The following is a 20,093-nucleotide window of genomic DNA, read 5'->3' as shown; positions in this document are numbered from 1 at the left end:
AAGGAAGGAAGGAAGGAAGGAAGGAAGGAAGGAAGGAAGGAAGGAAGGAAGGAAAGAAGGAAAAAGAAAAAAACCAGGGAGTACATGCCCCTTATGTATCAGGCACTTTGCAAATATTGTTTCACTTAATAATTATAACAATTGTGGGAAGGAGGTGCCATTATTATCTCCATTTTATATCTGAGGAAATGGCAACAGAATAGTGATTAAGGGACTTGTCCAGGGTCAAGCAGCTAGCAAGTATTTAAGGTAGGATTTGAACTCAGGTCTTCCTTACTCTAGTCTGAGCACTTTATCCATTGTCCCACCTGGCTAATTCATGTCTCAGACAGATCATCCCATCCATTCCTTTCTTGATTCTTTTCACATACAATTTGATTTCTTCCCACCAGGTAAATTCACTGCTTCTGGGCTTGGACTCACATTTGTTGTACTTAGATGAGCAGTATCTATGACCTTGTACCTATGGCAACCCTAAACTCCTGATTTTTTTTTCTTTGCTTCTCCATGACCTTCTAAAGCCTGTACTTAACTCAGTCTTCTGATTCCTGATCCATAAATTATTTCCTTAGTTCCAATCCATAAACTATTTCCTCAGTTCCTTATTCTTAATTCCAATAGCCTTGTAATATGTTTCTCAGAGAATTTCTTATCTTCTCTGCCTCTTTTTTTTCAGAAGCCATCAGAAGATACTTCCAAGAAATTACTCTAGAGAAAAATTCACCAACCTGTGTCTTTAAGAACCTATGTAAAGCAGATTTCCTAAAGGTTTTCTGGATTTTCCCATCTTTTCTTCTGCTCAGCCAGGCTGCACAACTACATTGAGTCAGCTATATGTTTTATTATCTGTTCTTACTTCATTGTAGCTAATAATATGTATAATTGGGGTCAAGTGCATGACCCCATCACCTTGCTGAGGCAGTACCTTAATGGAGAGGATACTAGTCCTAGGAGAATTGAGAATACTTAGGAGGGAAATGCCTTGGAGACCCTATAGTATGCATGAATTTATTCCAGATGGACTACCATGTGGCTGAGAAGAGATTTTTCTTCACTGGCTGCGTAACCAGAACTGTTAGTGTCTTCAAAATGGCCTGAGTCAGCTCTGGCTCTCTTTGTTACATTCATGTCTTGGGGGAGCAGAGTATGCAAGCCTGGGCCATCTCTCTCAAAGTCGGTTGGGCTACCTATCCCCTCAGGATTGCAGGGTGACTTTCAGGGCTTCTCCACTGTCATTAGCTCTAGCTACCCCTCAGAATGTTCTTCCCCGTTGTTAAAGGGTCAATGACTAGGGCTCCAGTTACATTTAATAACTTGATGTTGATTAGCTTATAGAAAGGGATATTTACTTCAAAGTTATTTTCCCCAGTACCTTGAAAGTATAGTTGCCTCATACCACCTTGGTCCCTGAGGGTTAGGAGGCAGGTAAGGTTCACAATTTAGCTTTGTTCTGACACAGAATTAGTCCCACCAAGTTTACATCCAAAGACAGGTACTGAGTAAGTCCTTCTGCTGAGTTGAGTCCCACCCCCCATCCCTCCTTGTTCCTGGGTGTTCAGGGTCAACAATGCTGTTCTGGCTACAAAACTCAGCCCGGATTCTGACTCCCAGATTCTCTTTAAATCACATTATTCTGAGAATAGGTCCATAGGCTTCTCTAGTTCCATGGGTGCTATGATAGAAAGTAACACAATCAAAAGACTGGATTGTCATTTCCAATTCTGCCCATTATTGGCTGGTTGTATGATCTCAGGCAACTCACTTCACCACTGTGGATGTTATATCCCTTACTGATAAAATAAAGGACTTGGACCAGATTGAGAGTTCTTAACTTGAGATTCTTGGATCAAGGGATCTCTGGATAGATTTCAGGAAATCCATGAATTTGGAAGAGGATATACATACATACTTACACATACATACATACACAAAAACATATATGTGTACATATGTATATATAGAGAGAGAGATGCACACACATATATATATGTAAATACACATAGATTATATATGCATATATAGAGATACAATATATATATGCATATATATATACACACGTATATATCTTTATTTTCAATAATCTCTTACAATGGAAACAACTTTTCCTTGAAACATTTGAAAATAAGATAACACATTTTAGTTGAAGTTATTTTAGAATGCTTTGTCTCACTTTCTAATAGATATATTATCTTGGAGCACACACTCTGAAATGGAAAGGTATCTTCACAGCATGAGTTTAGCAGAGACATCACTCATTGACCTGGTTGATAGAATGTTCATATTGCAAGAAAACTATGGTATTATTTAGACCGATTGTCTACTTGACACACAGATTCCCTCTATGATAATCCCAAGTGGTAACCTGGCTTTTGCTTGAATATTTCCAGGAATAAGGAACTTAGGCAGCCTGTTCCATTTCTTAGAGTTTCTTAATATTTTCTTAGAATTTTGAGTTGGTCTTCCAAATATGGCTCTATCAAGTCTTACTGGCAAATTAATTTGCTTAATAATCTTCGTCATAGCTGCCTGTTGATTTCAAGAGGTTTCTAATAGCTAATCAGGCAGGAGTTCCAACACATCAAATGTCTACTAGGTCCAGTTACACCAAGAAGTATATTTTTTAGAATGTATGGTATGCTTGGTGGGATTAAAGGGAAGTGGGAGAAAGCAGAATGGTCCACTTAGAACAGACCTTGACAATGCTGTGAAACTCTCCTTGTAATTTTATGATTAACAATACTTAGGATGAGTTTTATTCCCCCTCCTTGAGACACGTCGTAAATCAAGATGTTATAAATGGGAGAACACAAGAGGCATATTTTCTAAAGGTATCATTATAATGACAAGAAAGATCTTATAGTGTACTTCACTACAACCTTTTAAGAGAGAACAAAGTGATTTTAGGGCTTTAGAAAGAACAGAATTCTATGAAATTTCCAAGAAATCATTTATTCATGTTCTGATATGTCCCTTGTTTTATAAAATAGAGAAAAAATAACTCCCAAAGAAACTCCTTTTCAGAAAAAAAAAGAATCCTGCATAACAAAAATAATAGTTCCTCTTTATGTGATTCTTTCAGTTTTACAGAGAACTGCCCTCATTATGACCCTGTGAGTTAGGCCTTGAAAGACTGTAGTTGAAGAAACCATGTGATAAGGAATTGATATTTGGAATACTGATGATGCATTATTTCATTATCAGTCAAAATGCATTTTGTTTGCCTTTCAGTCAGTTATTAAATGACACCGTCTTCTTCTTTACTGATTTAATGTGTTTTCCAAAAGATAACAAAAAGGAAAGATGGCTTGACACTAAAATTACTTGTTATATTAAAAAATCAGATTATGAGTTTTCTCTATCCCTTCCTCTCCCACTCCTATCCCATGCCAATAACAAGTTAACTACCAGAATCTCACCATTACCAACAGCCTTCAAAGTAGCTAACTAATGCAATTTGATTTGGGAATACAAGGGGATGAGTAAGCAAAACAGACCACAGAAAGGAAAAACAACTACTTGTAATACATCTCACATCCATGAAAGGACATCTCATTTTTTAACAAAAAGAAAATGAAAAGAAAAAAAAAAGTCATGTGTTTAGAATGTCAATCTCAGAATTTTTAGATTTTATAGACCATTTGGGATAGTTCTTGAGAGTAAAATAATTTTAAATAGTTCTTTAGAACAAAATAATTTAACTTGTGCAGCATCATAAAATAGCTACCCTGAAGTATCAAAAGACACCACATCCTTGTCTTATAGTTACCAAATTCTTTCATGTACTCGAGATGAAGATATTAAACAACTTGGGCTAAGGTTTCAGAGCCTTACCCCATCTTATAGTCAGTTGTTCTAGAAATGAAGATAGTTTTCAGATTATAGGAATTCATCGAGAAAAGGATCTCAAAGATCATGTACTACAATATCTTCATGTTGCAGCTAAGAAAATTGGGACTTAGGTAGGTCCAGTGACTAGCTTAAGGGCCTAAACTAAATCAAAGAGCCCTAGATTTGAGTCCATTCATTCTTACCTGTGAAGTAGGTAGTGCAAGGAAAATGTTAATAAAGCCAATTCTCTTTATACTACACTGTGTGCACTTACCAATAGTGTAATATTTATCAATTTCGGTGGTGAAAGAAACAGGATATCATAAAATGATTGAGCTTGAGCTAGATGCGACCTCAGAGGTCCTGTTGTCATACATAGGAGCATTGAGCTAGAACTGGAAAGCACCTTATAGGACACTTATTCCAACTTTTCATTTTGCAGTGGAGTAAACTGGGGCCCTTAGAAATTAAGTGACTTGCCCATTGGCACACAGTTCTTTGAAGGATTGTCCTGTATAAGTGATATTAGATTTATTCTGTTTGTTCTATAAGGGCCCAAAGGGCAAAATTAGAAGCAATGAGGGGAAATAGTAAAGTAGATTAGGCTTGTTGTAAAAATTTTCCTCCTAAAAAGGTTAAAATTACTTTAAAAGATTAACAATTGTTATTTTATTTGCAATGAGAGGGAGCATATTAAAAAGAGCTGATCTCAGAGTGAGAACTAGATTCACATCCAGCATCTGACACATACAGTCTCTATGATCCTTGGTAGAGGAAAGTCTTGACCTGAAGCTCCCTACAGTGATAAAATCACAAAGCCAGTTAAAAACACAATGACAATTCCTCAACAATTTGAGTGACCCAAAAGTGGAATGGACCTCCTTCAGAAATAGTGTACTCTGCCTAGATATCTTTAGATATCTAGATATCTTTAGATATATTTAGATATCTTCTTGCAGAGGCCAGGTGGTCACTTGTTTGGGAAGTTATAAAAAGAATTCTTGGTCAAGTTAGACTTTAACTAGTGGGCCACCAAGATCATTTCTAGCTCTTAAATTCCTCTCTCTCTCTCTCTCTCTCTGTCTCTGTCTCTCTCCTGAGAGTGTAAGTTTCTCTCAATCTCTAGGTCTATGATTGAGGAGGGGAAATTGGTAACATTTCTGTAATGGTCAATAGGGTAAGATTTGATTATATGCAAACTTTCTATGATCTCATTGTGGGGTGAATTTGGGAAAAGTTTGGAAGTCTTGAGTGAGTTGCTACAAGCATTATGCTAAAAAAATTGTAAGTATTCATTTCATCATGGTAAGAGCAACCCTGGGAGAAGGATCCAAGTATAAAATAATGAAAATATGAAAATTATAACCACCTTGAAAAAAGTTAATATCTGGAATATATAGACATGGAAGATGGGACCATGTTCCCTGAAAGCCAATATATATAACTTAAGAGTGTTCATTTGATAAACATCACAGCTATTAACAGCTAAATAATAAGAGAAAAGGATGTGTTACAGGTTTATTGGTCTGGTAAACTTTGAAGGTGACTTACATTCAATTTCATTAATGCAAAGGGATGAACTTTTCATTTATTTATTTATTTGTTTGTTTGGTTTGGGGAGATGAACTTTTTGAGAGCAGAAAAGGATGAATGGAGTAAGGAGCTGCCTAGATAATAGTGACATTACCTGGAGCAAGAAAGTCTTTTGAAAGCAATAGTGGCAGATACAGTGTAACTAAACTATAACTGTCTGTTCAATAAGGACCTAGTTCTTAGAGCAGAAGGCCTTAATCTATTTTATGTGATGAGCTTCTTTGGCAGTCCAGTGAAACCTATGGGTTCCATCTTAGAAGAGTGGTTTTTGTTGATATTTATAGAAGACATTTATAGAATGTCAAATTTCAGTTAGAGGTTAGTGATAATAAATAAGTATTTTTTTTCTCATCCAAGTTCACTAGTCCCTTAAAATCTATCTAGGGACCCAGGCTAAGAACACTTTTTCTTGTCCAGGTTCTTCATTTTGTAGATAAGGAATCTGAGCCCTGGAGAAGTCAAATGGTTCAGCCAATATTACACAACCAGAAAATGGCCCAATAGGGATGATAGTCCAGTCTCTTGATTGTTTAGTTTCTATCACAGCCTTGGGATGGAAGGGATGGAAAGGGATCATAAGGATGAGAGTTAGCATCAGCTATTATAGGTAATAACAAGCACCTATGATTGGCTGCATATCCTTGAATTAATTACCAATCTTTGTTGTACTGTGCTGAACCTTGGCAACCTAATGACACCTGCTGTTTCCTTGTTACCTGACAAAAGCCCCCACTCTTATGTCACCCCAAATCTGACTGCCTATTAATCATGTTTTTCTTTTAAAATAGTTTAAAATAGCCAGAAGCATTTTTATTTCAGATGAAAACAAGTATGTTAATCTTAATACCTTCTTACTTTCCTGGATTCTGTCTGACCTCCTGTACCTCAGGTATCCTAAAAATACATCACCAAATTGCTTTACCCCATACATATAGAAATAATAATAAAGAGAGAGTAATCCTTTAAAATTTGCATGTTGCTGGTCCATTTGTGAAATTGACTTCCACAGTTGTCCCAAAGGAAAAAGAGTTCCTGTGTATACTTTATTTCCTTTCAGAACAGAGCTTGCTTTCTCAGTACAGCACATACTAAATGGCTAGGCTGTGGAATTGTCTGTTCCTTCTCTCCTTTGTAGACAGATCCAAATCACTTCCAGGTGCCAAGTACTTTCCTTTATTAAAAATAGTTTACTGAGAAAGGGATATTTATGATCATGCAATGCCTTCAATATTAAAAACATGAGGTAATGTCTTCTGGCTCTATCTTCTCAACTTTGTTCCTTTTCCAATCTTCTGACCACCACACAAAGTCCCGTACTTTGTGTATCCTCAGAAAATGGAATCTAATGAGGAGAGCTTCCAATGTATAGATGCTTAGAGCAGATTCATCAAACCACAAAGATTAAAGGCCACATAGCTCCATCCTGTTACATATTTACAAAAGAGCTCCTAAGCACCAAGAAGGGAGAAAATCTATAAAAAATAAGAATAACTGCAAAAAGAAAAAAGAAAAAAGAAAATGATTGAAGGTAAAGTAGAAAACTTACCATCAAAGGGGTAAAGATAAATAACAACAAAAAAGAAGGGAGCAGGGACATAGTTCATACTTCAAAAATTTCCACTTTGCATACAATCATCTCAGTGTCTTGTATATACCAGAAAAATTAATTTTGTCTTCTGAAGCAGTTGAAATAGGAATTATCCATTCCCCTCGGGAAATCCACCTTACTAAAATAAATCTTCACTGACTTTTTATTCCAATTACCATGTTTTTTTCATCTGATTACCATAAGAGTTAGTGTATACTATATGCTGAGGTTCCTGCATGTCTCAATCAACATGAAACATTCTAAATGTCCTTTTGAAAGCCTGGTTGTCAAGAGAGAATTTTGTGAAGATGGCAGAGTAGGTCAGAAAATTCCAAGCTCTCAAGATTTTCTTCCACAAAAGAGATAAAATAGCATCTTTGGGCCAACATAGAGGGGTAAAATAAATAAGATTAGAGGCAGAACAGTGGTCCTCCTGGGACAATTGGAGGAGATCTGAAGAAAAATCCCGGGACTGAGATTTTATCCCTGTGAAGAGTAAACACCTCCAGGCTAGAGATCATTAAACAATAAGCAGCAAGCCCTGGGGCTAGCAGAGTTGGGAGGCTGCCTTGGCCAGAGCCTCCCCCAGGACAGTGAAGGGAGGTAGGCATTTGAGCTGGGAAAGATGGAGAGGACCTCTGCTGACAAGTAACAACAGACCCAGTTGTGCTTTGGAGACACGGCAAAGCGAGAAGGAACTAGCACTTGCCTGGTGAATACAGAAGCAGTGGGGTTTGGATGCCTCTGGCTGTGGGCACTTACAGGAGGCTGGAGGTCTTGGTTTGAGTTCCAAGCCAGAGGGGGGAACTGAGGGAGAATCTGAGGCCAGAGGCACCCTGCATACCCCAGGACTAGAGGTGTTTACAAAAACCAAGCTATTGCCAAAAAAAAAAAAAAAATAAAACAAAATGCACAGGCAAAGGAGAAAGAATCCAACTGTCCAGAGTTACTATGGGAATAGAGAAGACTCGGTTTCAAATTTAAAGGAGTATAGTGAAGGAAAGAAACCCTCTTTTACCTCCAAAGAGTAATGTCAAATGGTCACCTGCCCAAAAAGAATTCATAGAAGAAATGTAAAAGTACTTTAAAAATCAAATGAGAGAGATTGAGGAAAAACTAAAAAAAAAATTCAAGAAAAACAAGATTATGAAAAGTCAATCAATTAGAAAGGAAGATCCAGAAACTTAAGGAAGAAAATGACTTCTTGAAAATCAGAATTGGGCAAAGGGAAGGCAGTGAAATTATAAGAGATTTAGAAATAATAAAACAAAATATTAAAATCAAAAAAATAGAAGAGAATGTGAAAAATCTCATAAGAAAAACAATTGATCTGGAGGATAGGTCAAGAAGAGAAAACATAGGAATAATCAGACTACCTGAAAGCTATGATCAAAAAAAGAATCTGGATACAATAATACAAGAAATAATTAAAGAAAATTGTCCTGAAGCATTAGAACAAGAGGGGAAAGTAGAAATAGAAAAAAATCCACTGATCACCACCTGAAAGAGATTCTATGAGAAAAATCTACAGGAATTTCATAGTCAAATTCCAAAACCCCCAGCTCAAGAATAAAATATTATGAGCAACAACAATAACAACAACAAAAACCAATTTACATATGGTGGTTCCACAATTAGAATCACACAAAGCCTAGCAGTGGAGACAGTAAAAGACCACAGGTCTTGGAACCCTATATATTGAAGAACAAAAGAACTGGGTCTTTAGCCAAAATATTATACCCAGCAAAGCTAAGTATAATTCTGAATAAAAAAAAGACAATGAATTGTCAGACGTTCAGGACTTTGTTTAAAAAAACACACACACACACAAACTGAAATTAATAGAAGATTTGACATACAAGAGTCAAGAGGAACATAAGGTACATACCAAGGACTAATTACAAGGGACTGAATAAGGACAGACTGTTTACCTTTTATGTATGTAAAATGTAAAATGTATGTGTAAGATTGTTATAAGTAATTGGGTAGTTCATAAGAAAGATTGGGGTGGACCTGAGCATGACATGACTTCAAAAAGTAAAACCATTCAGGAACAGCTAAGAATCAATACAGAGGAATTAGTTGGGGGAGGAGGGCTGCTGGTTGTGGAAATCTACTTTCATTGGGAATGGGTTCAAGAGGGAAAAAATACATATACATCTAGAAGAGTATAAAAGTTTTCTAAATCTAGAAAGAAATAAATGCTAAGAGGATAGAGAGGGGGAAGAGCATAAGGGAGGAATCTTTATAGGGAAAGGTGAGGAACTAGGTTAAAAAGATGTACAAAAGAGTGCTTAGATTTATGGGAATGGGAGGGTAAGGGAGGAATCTTCGGGAGGGGTAGATTAAGTAAAAAGAGGGCAAGGTAGTGAATAGAAGTAAAGTAAAGGAGTCAGGAGGGTTAGGAAATAAAAGATACTCACAAATGTAAAAACAAAGATTAGGAGTGGAATCTGTTAGGGAAAGTTTATGTTTATATATGTATTATGTATATACATATATGTATATGTGTGTGTATATATCTATATGTATATATAAATATATCCACACTTAAGAAAAAAGAACAAAAAAGTGTACAGCAGAGAACAAAGTTGAACTTAGAAGAAAACAAGGAAAAGATGGACAGCTCTCAACACAGCACGTAGTATTTATTATATAGGCTTTTTTGAAATGGAAATTTATTGCTATAAATTTTTAATCTTCTTTTATGTTCTGCTATGCACATGACGTTTTTTTCTTTTCTTATTTTCTTAAATAAAAAAAAAAGAAATCTTGGTTGTCCCTCCCTCCTCCCCTACTCCCTTGCCATGCCTTTACATTTTTTCTCAAAGATCCAGTATTCTTTTTGGAGGAACTACATTTTTGCTCATCTCTCCACTGGCCATAGTTCTTGTTGGTCTGGGGAGGGGGGGGGAATGAGATTTTCTGCCCTTATTGGTAGGTGAAGGATCTCTGTGAACTCTGACCTTATAAGAATTGGGATTGTGATAGAAAGAGAGCCAGAAGGAAAACCTAGGTGGCATTGTGCAGTCAACATAACTTTCTCCACATGTATTTCCTTTCTCTGAAATTCCCCTTCTCTGAACCTACTTGACCAGTGCCTATTCTTTTACTTAGCCTTTTACTTACCCATGAACCTCTTTCGTGACTCTATCATGTCGTTCCTTGTATGTAACAGCCGAAAACATTTAATACTGAGGAAATACTGAGGATGATAGAGCCAACCATCCTTTTTTTTTTTTTTAAACATGTTGGACTAAGTACCCTATTAGATACACCATCACTGAAACATTCTTTCACTGTCCAGAACTCACCTGTATGTGTTGTCTCCTGCTACAATATTTTAAACTCTTTGAGAGCAGGGATTCTCTTTACTTTTCTATTTTTATGTTCAATGTTTATCATGTACTTGTCACATAGGAAGTGTTTAATAATGTGATTTCATTAGATTGTAAGGTCTTATAGGCAGTGTTAATCATTACTTGGCTTGGCATGCTAAGCTTGCTGTCAAACATTTTTTCTTCCACTCTTTTCCTCCTCCTCTCCTTCTTCCTTCTCTACCCCTCCTCTTTCCCTTCCTCCTATCCTTCCTTCTATCCCCCTTGCTTTCCTTGTCCCTCTCCCTTTTCTCTTCCTTCTCCTCCTCTTTCTTTTTCTCTAATCTTTGGGATTAATTGCTCAACTGTTCAGTTTTCAAGAATCATTGCACTTTCAATTCTTCAATCTGAGTCTTAAGAAAGTTTTCAGTTATAGCACAATGTCTTTTTCTATTCAGTAGCTTTGGATACCCATCTTGAATGCTAAACATTGAAAGATGTAAAGGGCTATTGATTTATTGTCTCTCAACTTTGTGTGTTTGTTTTCTGTTTTGAAAGAATAATGAGTTGTGAGTAGAACCCTAATTTTTTCCCAATATTCAATACCATTTTTGGTTCATTTAGGTGGACAGTGGATCATACAAGTGAAAACAGCTGAAGATTCTCCAGAAGCTGGAGAATGTAAGAGGACACTGGTGATTTATGGTTCAAAAGGGAAAAGCAGGGACCTCCTCCTCTCACCAAGAAATCCAGAACAAGTGTATTTTCTTCCAGGAGCTACAGATGAATTCCTTGTAAGTCACAAGAATATTATTTGTACTTTGTAGCATAACAATCTAGCTCAAAGAGATGATTTAGTTGTGATTACCAAGATGTGTACACTCCACAAAGAGGTCTGTAATTCAAATCTCCATCAGGCATTTTTATAAATGTTGCATTTTCCCATTTGCTAATTTTTGTTTTAACCCTGCAATATTTTCCTATTCAAGATAAAGATGGTATCTGGAGTTCTCTCTCATTTAATTCCTATGATTAAAAAAGTAAATGACATTCCTATGATTTTTTTGCAGTTTGAAATTGTTTGCTTCACCTTAAGCCTGTGAGGGAGACAGTAGAATGTCACCCCTATTTCACAAATGAGGAAATTAAGATGCAGAAATATAAAGTGATTATTTTAAGCTCCTAAGGGGTGATAATGATAAAGCTAAGCCTTTTAACTTCCAGTCTAGTACTTTTTCCATCCATCCACCCATCCATTCATTCAACATGTACCTAGGATGTTTCCACTAGGTATAGTATATTATACTACTTCTTTAATACAACTGACCACCAAAATTCACAGCATTTATTTAGTTCCTGTTGTGTGTGTGTATTCCTATGCTAGGTGAGAAGCTAATTAGTTTCTTAATTAGTCTTTGCTTGCATTTCACAAGTAGAATTTATATATTAAGCAAAGAACTGAAAAGCTTTTGATAATAAGTGTATAAATTTATCTGCTTGAGGATTTGCAAACCACTTTCCTCATAGAAACTTTCTAAGGTAGTATAGGTAATGTAGAGAATTATTAGGATTTTTCATTTCCATTTTACAAATGAGAAGATTGAAGCTCAGGAAGTTTAAGTGACTACCCAAAGTCACACAGTAAATTTCAGAACCAGGATCTAAACCCAGATCTTGCTAACCACAAGGTCAGAAAGTAAATCAAAACAGCAGCATCTAACATGAAAGAGGAAGTCGAGTTTTTAGAGGGAGCTTTGGAACACATTCTAATTAGAAGTAGTCCAATCCGTATGCTGCATTTTCCATCATGTTTTCCCCCTCCTTATTTGTCAATTAATATTTGATTGGACTTTGAATTTTCAACTCTAAAAAAAGAATATGGGGGATACTTAGAATATCACTTTTAAATTTGGGGAACAATGATACTGTCATTATGAATAGTGGCTAATTGACTCAGATAGGAAGTAAGCAATTGGCACTAATATAATCTTCAGGGATCAATAATGTATTTAGCAAAGTTAAATTGTCTCTCAAAGTCTAGCTCTGGATGTGTGAAACCTTTTTAATGATAGCTAATTGGATAGTTTTGAATAAGCTGGTAATCAAATGAGAAAGAAGTATAGCACAAAATAATATATTTGATGAAGCCATCTCTAATTCATTTGAGTTTACCTCAAAATAAAAATTATTTGGGTTGTTAATTTATTAGCCACCATTAATATCAGGACCTAATTTTTTGGAATATCAGGTAATCTTTGACATCAATTCTGTTATATTGCATGCTACCTTAATTCTATTATTTTTCCCTGAAAAAGAGTAGAATCAAGAGATGGAGAGATTAATTTGTGAGGATATTAGTGTTTGATACAAGCCTTCCTTGTTTAGATTGCTCTGATATTAAACCTATGAAGTAAGAGAAGAGGTAATATGTAAGGACTGTAACCCTGGCACAAAGGGCAAAACAATGGAAGCAACCATAAGAGTGGTCATAGGATACTTTGATAGATCTCTCTTCTTGGCATGGGCATTCTCTCCAATAATACAAATTACAACCCAATCATACCTCATCATGTGTGAGTTCTGTTCCTTTCCTCCTGTGAATCCTACATAGGCAACCCAACCAAAGATTTGGAAGCCTTTTGGCATTACCTGGAAATCAGTGGATCACATGAACTGAATATTAATTATAGAGAGAAAACAAAGTTAAGACTACAGAGCTAAAACTATAAAATTAAGACCTGAGACACCCAGGTGATACTCACTTCACTCTTGGCTCACTTTCCAACTCTCAGGACTTTTCCACCCTCTTGCCATCAATCTTCTCACCCTTTAGATGCTACCACCTTGAAGCTCTGACTCTTAATTGGTGAAGTTCTAGTTCCACTCCTTATTGCTTGACTTCTGGCCAATAACTTTACCCCTGTGTGGGAGACATTTCCTCCTTTGTCCCTTTCCAGTTTTACTTTATGTGTTGCTTTGTCCCTGTTGCTTATATTTGCATTTAGCATAACACCTGCCATACAGTAAATACTTAATAAATGTTCCATCTACATATCTATCACCTAACGTCAAATTGCCATTTATTAAATCCCCTTTTTCCAGTGGGGTGCACAAACACATTCTACTTGGATCATCATTTTGCAGAGTCCCTTTTAATTTCATACATACACATATTAGGTCTCATCCTCTTTAACTTTGGGAGTGCTTAGATTCCGTGACATTAAGATTTTCCGGGTTTCCTTCTGTTGTTAGGTGGTTCCTTCTCATTCTTCTTTATCAAGTTCTCTTCCTGATCCCACCCTCAATCACAAATGGCCTTCAAGGTTGATGAGCCCAATATGGACCAGTAAGATGTGACTTTTTCATGTGTTCCAGTTTCATATTTAGCAAGAGTGTCAGTATAGATATGATTTAGTTTTACCAGAAGTATATCAATTTGCTGGTCACTGAAACAAATGACTTCCATGGAGTACTAACAGTTAAATAAATGTTTGTAAGTGGTCTAAAGAATAGTGTGATTCTTATCACAGTCTGTGTCCTTTTTTTACTACTCCATCACTATCACCATGGAAACAACAGGGGGCTCTGAGGAATTGAGGGCCATTTATGTATTTCTGTCTTTTCTCTGAATTGCTGCAGCCTAAAAAAAATAATCACCAACTAGAGACCATCCTCCTGGTGATGAACTTCTTTGAATTTAGCTATATTGGTTCTCAGGTAGCAGAAATAAAATCCATTTCTGGATCTATAATTGAAGTCATTCCATCTCTGTGGAACCTGTCAGAGAACCCGCACATCATGATGAGTCATTGGAGTAGAACTTATTGAAGGACTTGAGGAAAGAAGAGGCTTGAACAAGCAGTCAGTTATTAAACATTTTGCAAGGACAAATATGAAATAAAGGGTTGATGAAGGGGCCATTTATGACTGAAGAGCCAGGGAAGGAAGCACAGAATGAACATTAGCTACAAAACATTCCTGCTGCCCCCAAACCTGGGGTATATTTTTCTACAAATGCATGGTATCCATGAGAAGAGTGGGCCCATATTTAGAGCCCATTGGTATTTGTACACGTTGGCAACACAGGGGCCAAGTCAACTCACAACTCTAATAATGCAGAGCCCCTAATAACCTTTCTAGGTAAATTTCTCCTGCTGTTTGCCCAGGACAAAGCATCCCTGTCGGACAGATGGTGAAGGTGGGCTCTCAGGGTCTGTATCTCTTCACCAAACAACTGTTGATTGCCAGGGCTAGTGATCTCTTAAGTTCATAGTCACTTCTCTTATAAGCTGCTAGAGGTCCCACCCTTTGAAGCTGCTTTCAGCCTTGAGTGATTGTCCCTCTATATCCCTCTCTGTCTGAAGAGTAATTGTCTGCTCCCTAACTAGGATTTCAATTGTCTCTATCTCTGTCTTGCACTGACTTTCCAACTGCTAAATGCAGTGTCTCCTACTAGGCTAGATGAACTCTTTCTCTGTCTCTGTCTCCAACTCTGTCTGTCTCTGTCTTTCTGTCAGATGGAGTGTCTCCTACTAAGCTAGATACCATGACTATGGAGGAGGGACAAGAAAGAGAAATTCTTTCCTTTTCTTTTTATAAGTCACATACACCACAAATCTTCCTTCTGGCCTGGATTCATGAAATCTTTCAAACTGTCGGCAAACTTATTCCGTGAAGCCTCCAGGGGCATGGCCAAGTTTCCAGGTAATGCCAGGGAATGGCTTTACCACACTTTATGTTCATACTCTGTATAGGAATCACTTGATGTTAGCATATCATTAACCCCTTAATATCTCATTATCTGTGATCATACACTGTGGCTGCATCAGTCGAGGTGCGGCAAGGGGGCCAGGGAGAACACTATGATTCTATGATAATTATATTGTTGATGTCACATGAACACATAATAATAATAACTAACATTTGTGTAACACTTACTGTGTTCCAAGCACTGTGCTAAACATTTTATTATATAATTTTTATCTTCACAGCAACGCTGAGGGTACGTGTATTATCCCTGCTTTACAGATAGGGAATTGAGGCAAGCAGAAGTAAAGTGACTTGCCTAGGGTTACACAGCTAGGAAGTGTCTAAGGCTGGATTTGAATTTGAGTCTTTCTGACTTTAGTCTCAGGGCTCTATACACTGTACCACCTAGTTGACTGATTGACACAGTCAGGAGGAAGTGCAGTTAGCAAGGGCAGGACATGAAGATCATGATGTTGCCTTTGAGAATTGTACTAAACACCATCTCCCTGATGTCTACCGTGACATTTTAAAAGCATCTTTCCCCTAACGTATGCTGTGCTGACCACCCAGGCTTTGGAATCTCTGCTGCAGACACTGCTCCTTGCCTTTCACCTTTCTCCCTCTTGAACTTTGGACTCAGAATGACAAAATCTCCAACCTCAGAGGCCATCTGGGTCATTTCATGCCTGAGCAAAAATACCCTCTCTTACATTCTGAGAAATAATCATCCAGCCCATTCTATCTTTACACAATTATAATGCTTAGGAAGCTTTTTCTTACATTCAAGACCAACATACCAGGAAATAAAAACATCCAACAAACATACTTTCGGTTGTCCATAGATTTCCTGATCAATCTCAGCTTATACTGGATTTTAGCACTCCAGAGAATATCTTGATTAGGAACATCCCGCACTTATGTATTCCTTCTCCATTATCTGGGATTGTTTCCATCTTCTATTCTTGTCTTTTAATAATCTAAATTGATGAATTTCTTATGCATCCACATTGACCTCATTAAATAATTCTTTTTTTTCCTCCCTCACCAAAACTTTTATATATATATATGTATATATAAATGTATTATATGTATATGTATATCTATCTATCTAATCTTCAGACATATTCCTTGATAGTTTTCCATCCCTCCAGAACCAGTTTCTACTGTAAAATTTTTGGCTTTGAGATACTACTTATCCTAGAAATTGCTAGATGGTACAGTAGGTAGAGTGTTGGACTTGGAATTAGGAAGACCTGAGTTCAAATCCATCCTCAAACACTTACTAGCTATACAACTTCAGGCAAGTAGTTTAACCACTTCCAGCCTCAGTTTCCTCATCTGTAAAGTGGGGATAATAATAGCACCTACCTCATAGGGTTGTTTTGATGATTAAATGAGACAAAATATAAAATATTTTGCAAATCTTAAAATGCTATATGATTATTATTATTTTGGAACTCAGCAAAATGTGTTTGCTGTAAATCTAGCATTCAAGTTTAATTATGCCTTCTTTTCCTTTTTCTATACAAAAAAATTCTAAGATGGAATGGTTTCTACTCCTTGAGGTTACAATTATAACCATTTTCCCAACCAGCTACTACTTTGTCCTGTTGGTGAGAACTTGATCTAGAATTTACTCTTGCTCATTCTCCTTTTGAAAGATTGAATTGTAATTAAAGGATAATCAAGAAATTATTAGGTCATCTACTTTTAAGAGAAAAAGAGTTCTACAGGTGTCTGAAAAATTGAAGTAATCCATCATCACTGTCTCATATTTCTGTGCCAGGCTTGCAATCTCTTTCCCTAAATCCTCATTACCTGCCAATCCTCTTTCTGCCCAGATGGTCTGTAGCACATTCCAGTGACCATACCATTTATGTTTTTGCTTTCATTGGCTTTCAGTCCAATGCTTCCCATCAAGCATTCCTTTTCTGGTTATTGGGTTTTGCCTCCTGAGAATATCTTTTTAATATGCAATGCTACTCTGCCCTCTTTTTTTACCTATCCTGTTTCTTTTGAATAAGGACCTTCTACAGCCATATTCCAATAACAAGTCTCATCTCACTAAGTCTCAGTTTGCCTACTTCGTGTATTTGCATATAGTTATATGACACTGGTGGTTTTTTTATTGATTCTTTTCTTAGATTTGTCTCCTGTGAATTTCTGGGTAACATTTCTATTTTTCTTACTACATTGTAGAAACATTTTGTAGTATCCAACTTGTGGATATTCAAAGGCAGTTTTGCCTCTCCCCCCCCCTGTTTTTTATCTTTTTAAATCTTCACGAAGTAGATAGGCAAGTTGCACTTTAATCAGACTTTACTAGGTACCAATGCCAGGCCATTAGCCTAAAAGTCCAAGTTCTATTCTCATGCACCGTTTTATTTACTTCCCAAATCAGTCTTTCTTTTCTAAAACCTTTGTCTTCCACAGGCTTCCTTGATGGTAAGACTCTTTTGCAACTTGGGTTTTAAGTTTCTTTCTTAAGACTTTGTGATTTTTAGCAATACTTTCTAGTCCCCTCCCTCAGAAGTACTATTTATGCTTGTATGAATCATCAGAAATTGGTGGTAGTCATCTGCTTTGACCAATCTTGGGAGTTTCTCTCTTAGGTCATCAATGCAGACCTCAAGAAGTCAGCAGAGCCCTGTTATCAAGTCAGCAAGCATATGTCTCATTTGTACCACTTCAGTCCTACCCAATCTCCCTATAAAATAGGGAGTTATTAATTATCACTTATTGCTTTTCCTTCTGATTGGTTTGACTTTTACCTGAGACCTTTGGATCCACATCATCATTCCTGGGAGGGCAATCAACTGCTTCCTCCTCTTCAGGAAAAGCCTCCTATTTGTGCCTCAACTGCACACATACATTGATCATTCTTCCCTTTCTTCTCAGTGTGATGTTCTTCCATCCTTTAACCATTTGACACAGATCAGAATGAGAATTTCTCTGCCTCTTCAGATACTTTTTAAAATTTCTGCTTTATTTTCACATTGGAGGAGAAAGTATGATAAAGTGGAAAAAGAAATAGCCTTGAAGCCGGAAGACTTGAGTTCAAACCCTAGCTTTGCCACTGCATGACTTTGGGAGAATGACTTCACTACAATTTATGTTTTACAACCTCAGCTGGGCATTCACTGCTGCTAGGCAATCCAACTATCAACTCCCTGATTAAGTCACTATCCCATTCTCCATGGTGGATTTTCTAAACCTTAATAATCCTTCCTCAAACCTCTCATGGTTCTCTTGCCCTCCACCCTCTCAGCTGAGAACCTTGCTTCATATCTTACAGAAAAAAAAAAATTGAGGTCATTTGCTGTGAACTCCCTTCCTCTTCTCCCCTTTTCCTCATCTCATGTCACTCATATACCTTTTGCCACTATCTCCTCACTCACCCCTGTTTCACAGGAAGAGGTGGCATTATTCACTCACTCACTTACTTACTTACTTACTTACCTAGCATGACCCCTGTACCTACGTAAGTGATTTCATTCCATATTGTCTCCTTCAATATATTTCCTCCTCTGTCACCCTCACTGTATTATTTATTTTCAATCTTCTCTGTGTACTGGTCTAGTCCCTACTTCCTACAAACATGCCTATGTTTCTCCTATCCTCAAAAAACCCTTGATTTTATAATCTCTCTCTCTCTCTCTCTCTCTCTCTCTCTCTCTCTCTCTCTCTCTTTCTCCCCCCCCCTTTATTTCTGGTGGTATAGAGCTGGGACTGTACTATGTTCATTCTGTCATCTAGTAGGTACATTATGAATGCTTATTGACTAATTATACAATCAACTTTTCTTAGGCTCATCTTTTGAGATGGAGAGGGAGGAATCGGATATCTCTTATGTTTAAACCAAGTAGGATAGTTTGATATTGGTACCTTCTGAAGGGGATTTCTTCTTTCTGTGCCCCTTGTCAACCCTCTCCACTATTTTCATAAGCTGAGAGGCAAGCCAAAGTCATTTTAAAAACCAAGCAATATTAGAATATATTTTCCCTCAGGCTTATTCAGTAAGAGGTCAGCTTATTAACAGTGGCAAAATACCATGAAGTGACTTAAAACTATGAGTATGGGAAACTAATGGAAAACCATTCTTTTTGGTAGAAGTTACAGTTCTTGGCTTCAGGGAGATTAGAGAAAAGTGACTTCTATTTGTTTACCTGTTGCTTGTGTCTACTACATATAACCAAATATGTCTTGTCAGAGAGGGAAAAATGTATTCTTGAAAGTACCATTGAAGAATCATATTTTTATTACAGAGATGCCTCTATCATGGGGGATGATAATGAGGCATGCTGTACCAAAATGAGTAAGCTAATGTGTAAGAATAATTTCAAAATTAAGCTGAATCTTAAATCTATTGTTCTCAGTATGTGTGTGTATGTGTGGGGGGGAGGATTCATCAGGGCATCCTGATCAATTGATTTCTCCCAAGCCTTGTTAATACAATCACAGAAAGTAAGGGTCATATAACAAAATAAGATGTCAATGTGTTAAAGAAAGTGGAAAGACATGTTTATAGCCAATTACTCTTTTACAATGTGAAGAAGTTTTTCCTTGTAAAATTGTAGGGGCAGCTTGCCATTGACTGGCCAAAGATTGGCCAGGTCATTGACGGGGCATAAAAGCAAGCTTGACAGCTTTGGAATAGTTAAGGCAGTAAGAGCTTTCAGGAGTGTGACCCTTGGTGTTCTAGATGAGAGCCACTTATGTAGGAAGAATTCAACTCTTGAGAGGAATTTTTCTTTCCCTCTTGAGCTGGAGGAGATTTCTCTCACCATATTGTCCATGATGCAGTAAAGCTACTTACCAAGTTAGAGACTATACCCAGGGTGCTGTGGGGAGGGAGAAGGGCAAGGAGGGAGAAACAGAGACAGAGAGAGAAGAGGAGGAGGAAGAAAGCAGAGGAAATGGGAGAAGGGGAGGAGAGAGAGAAAGAAAGAGTGAAAGAAGGGGGGGAGGGAGAGAAGAAGAAGAAGAAGAAGAAGAAGAAGAAGAAGAAGAAGAAGAAG

At 37.1% G+C, this 20,093-nt stretch overlaps 1 protein-coding gene across 1 annotated transcript in view; it reads left to right on the top strand.

The window, feature by feature from the left end:
• LOC114031725 (lipoxygenase homology domain-containing protein 1-like) overlaps positions 1-20,093 on the top strand; it is a gene marked incomplete at its 3' end in the record, with an annotated part of 576,714 nt that overhangs the window by 433,592 nt on the left and 123,029 nt on the right. Inside the window, exon 32 of the mRNA XM_027846874.1 lies at positions 10,951-11,120. Coding sequence (XP_027702675.1) covers positions 10,951-11,120 — 170 coding nt within the window. The remainder of the gene's footprint in view (positions 1-10,950; positions 11,121-20,093) is intronic.

Source organism: Vombatus ursinus, unplaced genomic scaffold, assembly GCF_900497805.2.
Source record: "Vombatus ursinus unplaced genomic scaffold, bare-nosed wombat genome assembly UNPS02015255.1, whole genome shotgun sequence".
Lineage (NCBI taxonomy): Eukaryota > Metazoa > Chordata > Mammalia > Diprotodontia > Vombatidae > Vombatus > Vombatus ursinus.
The sequence above is the reverse complement of the archived record's forward strand: the minus strand, read 5'-3'. Positions and strand labels throughout refer to the sequence as shown.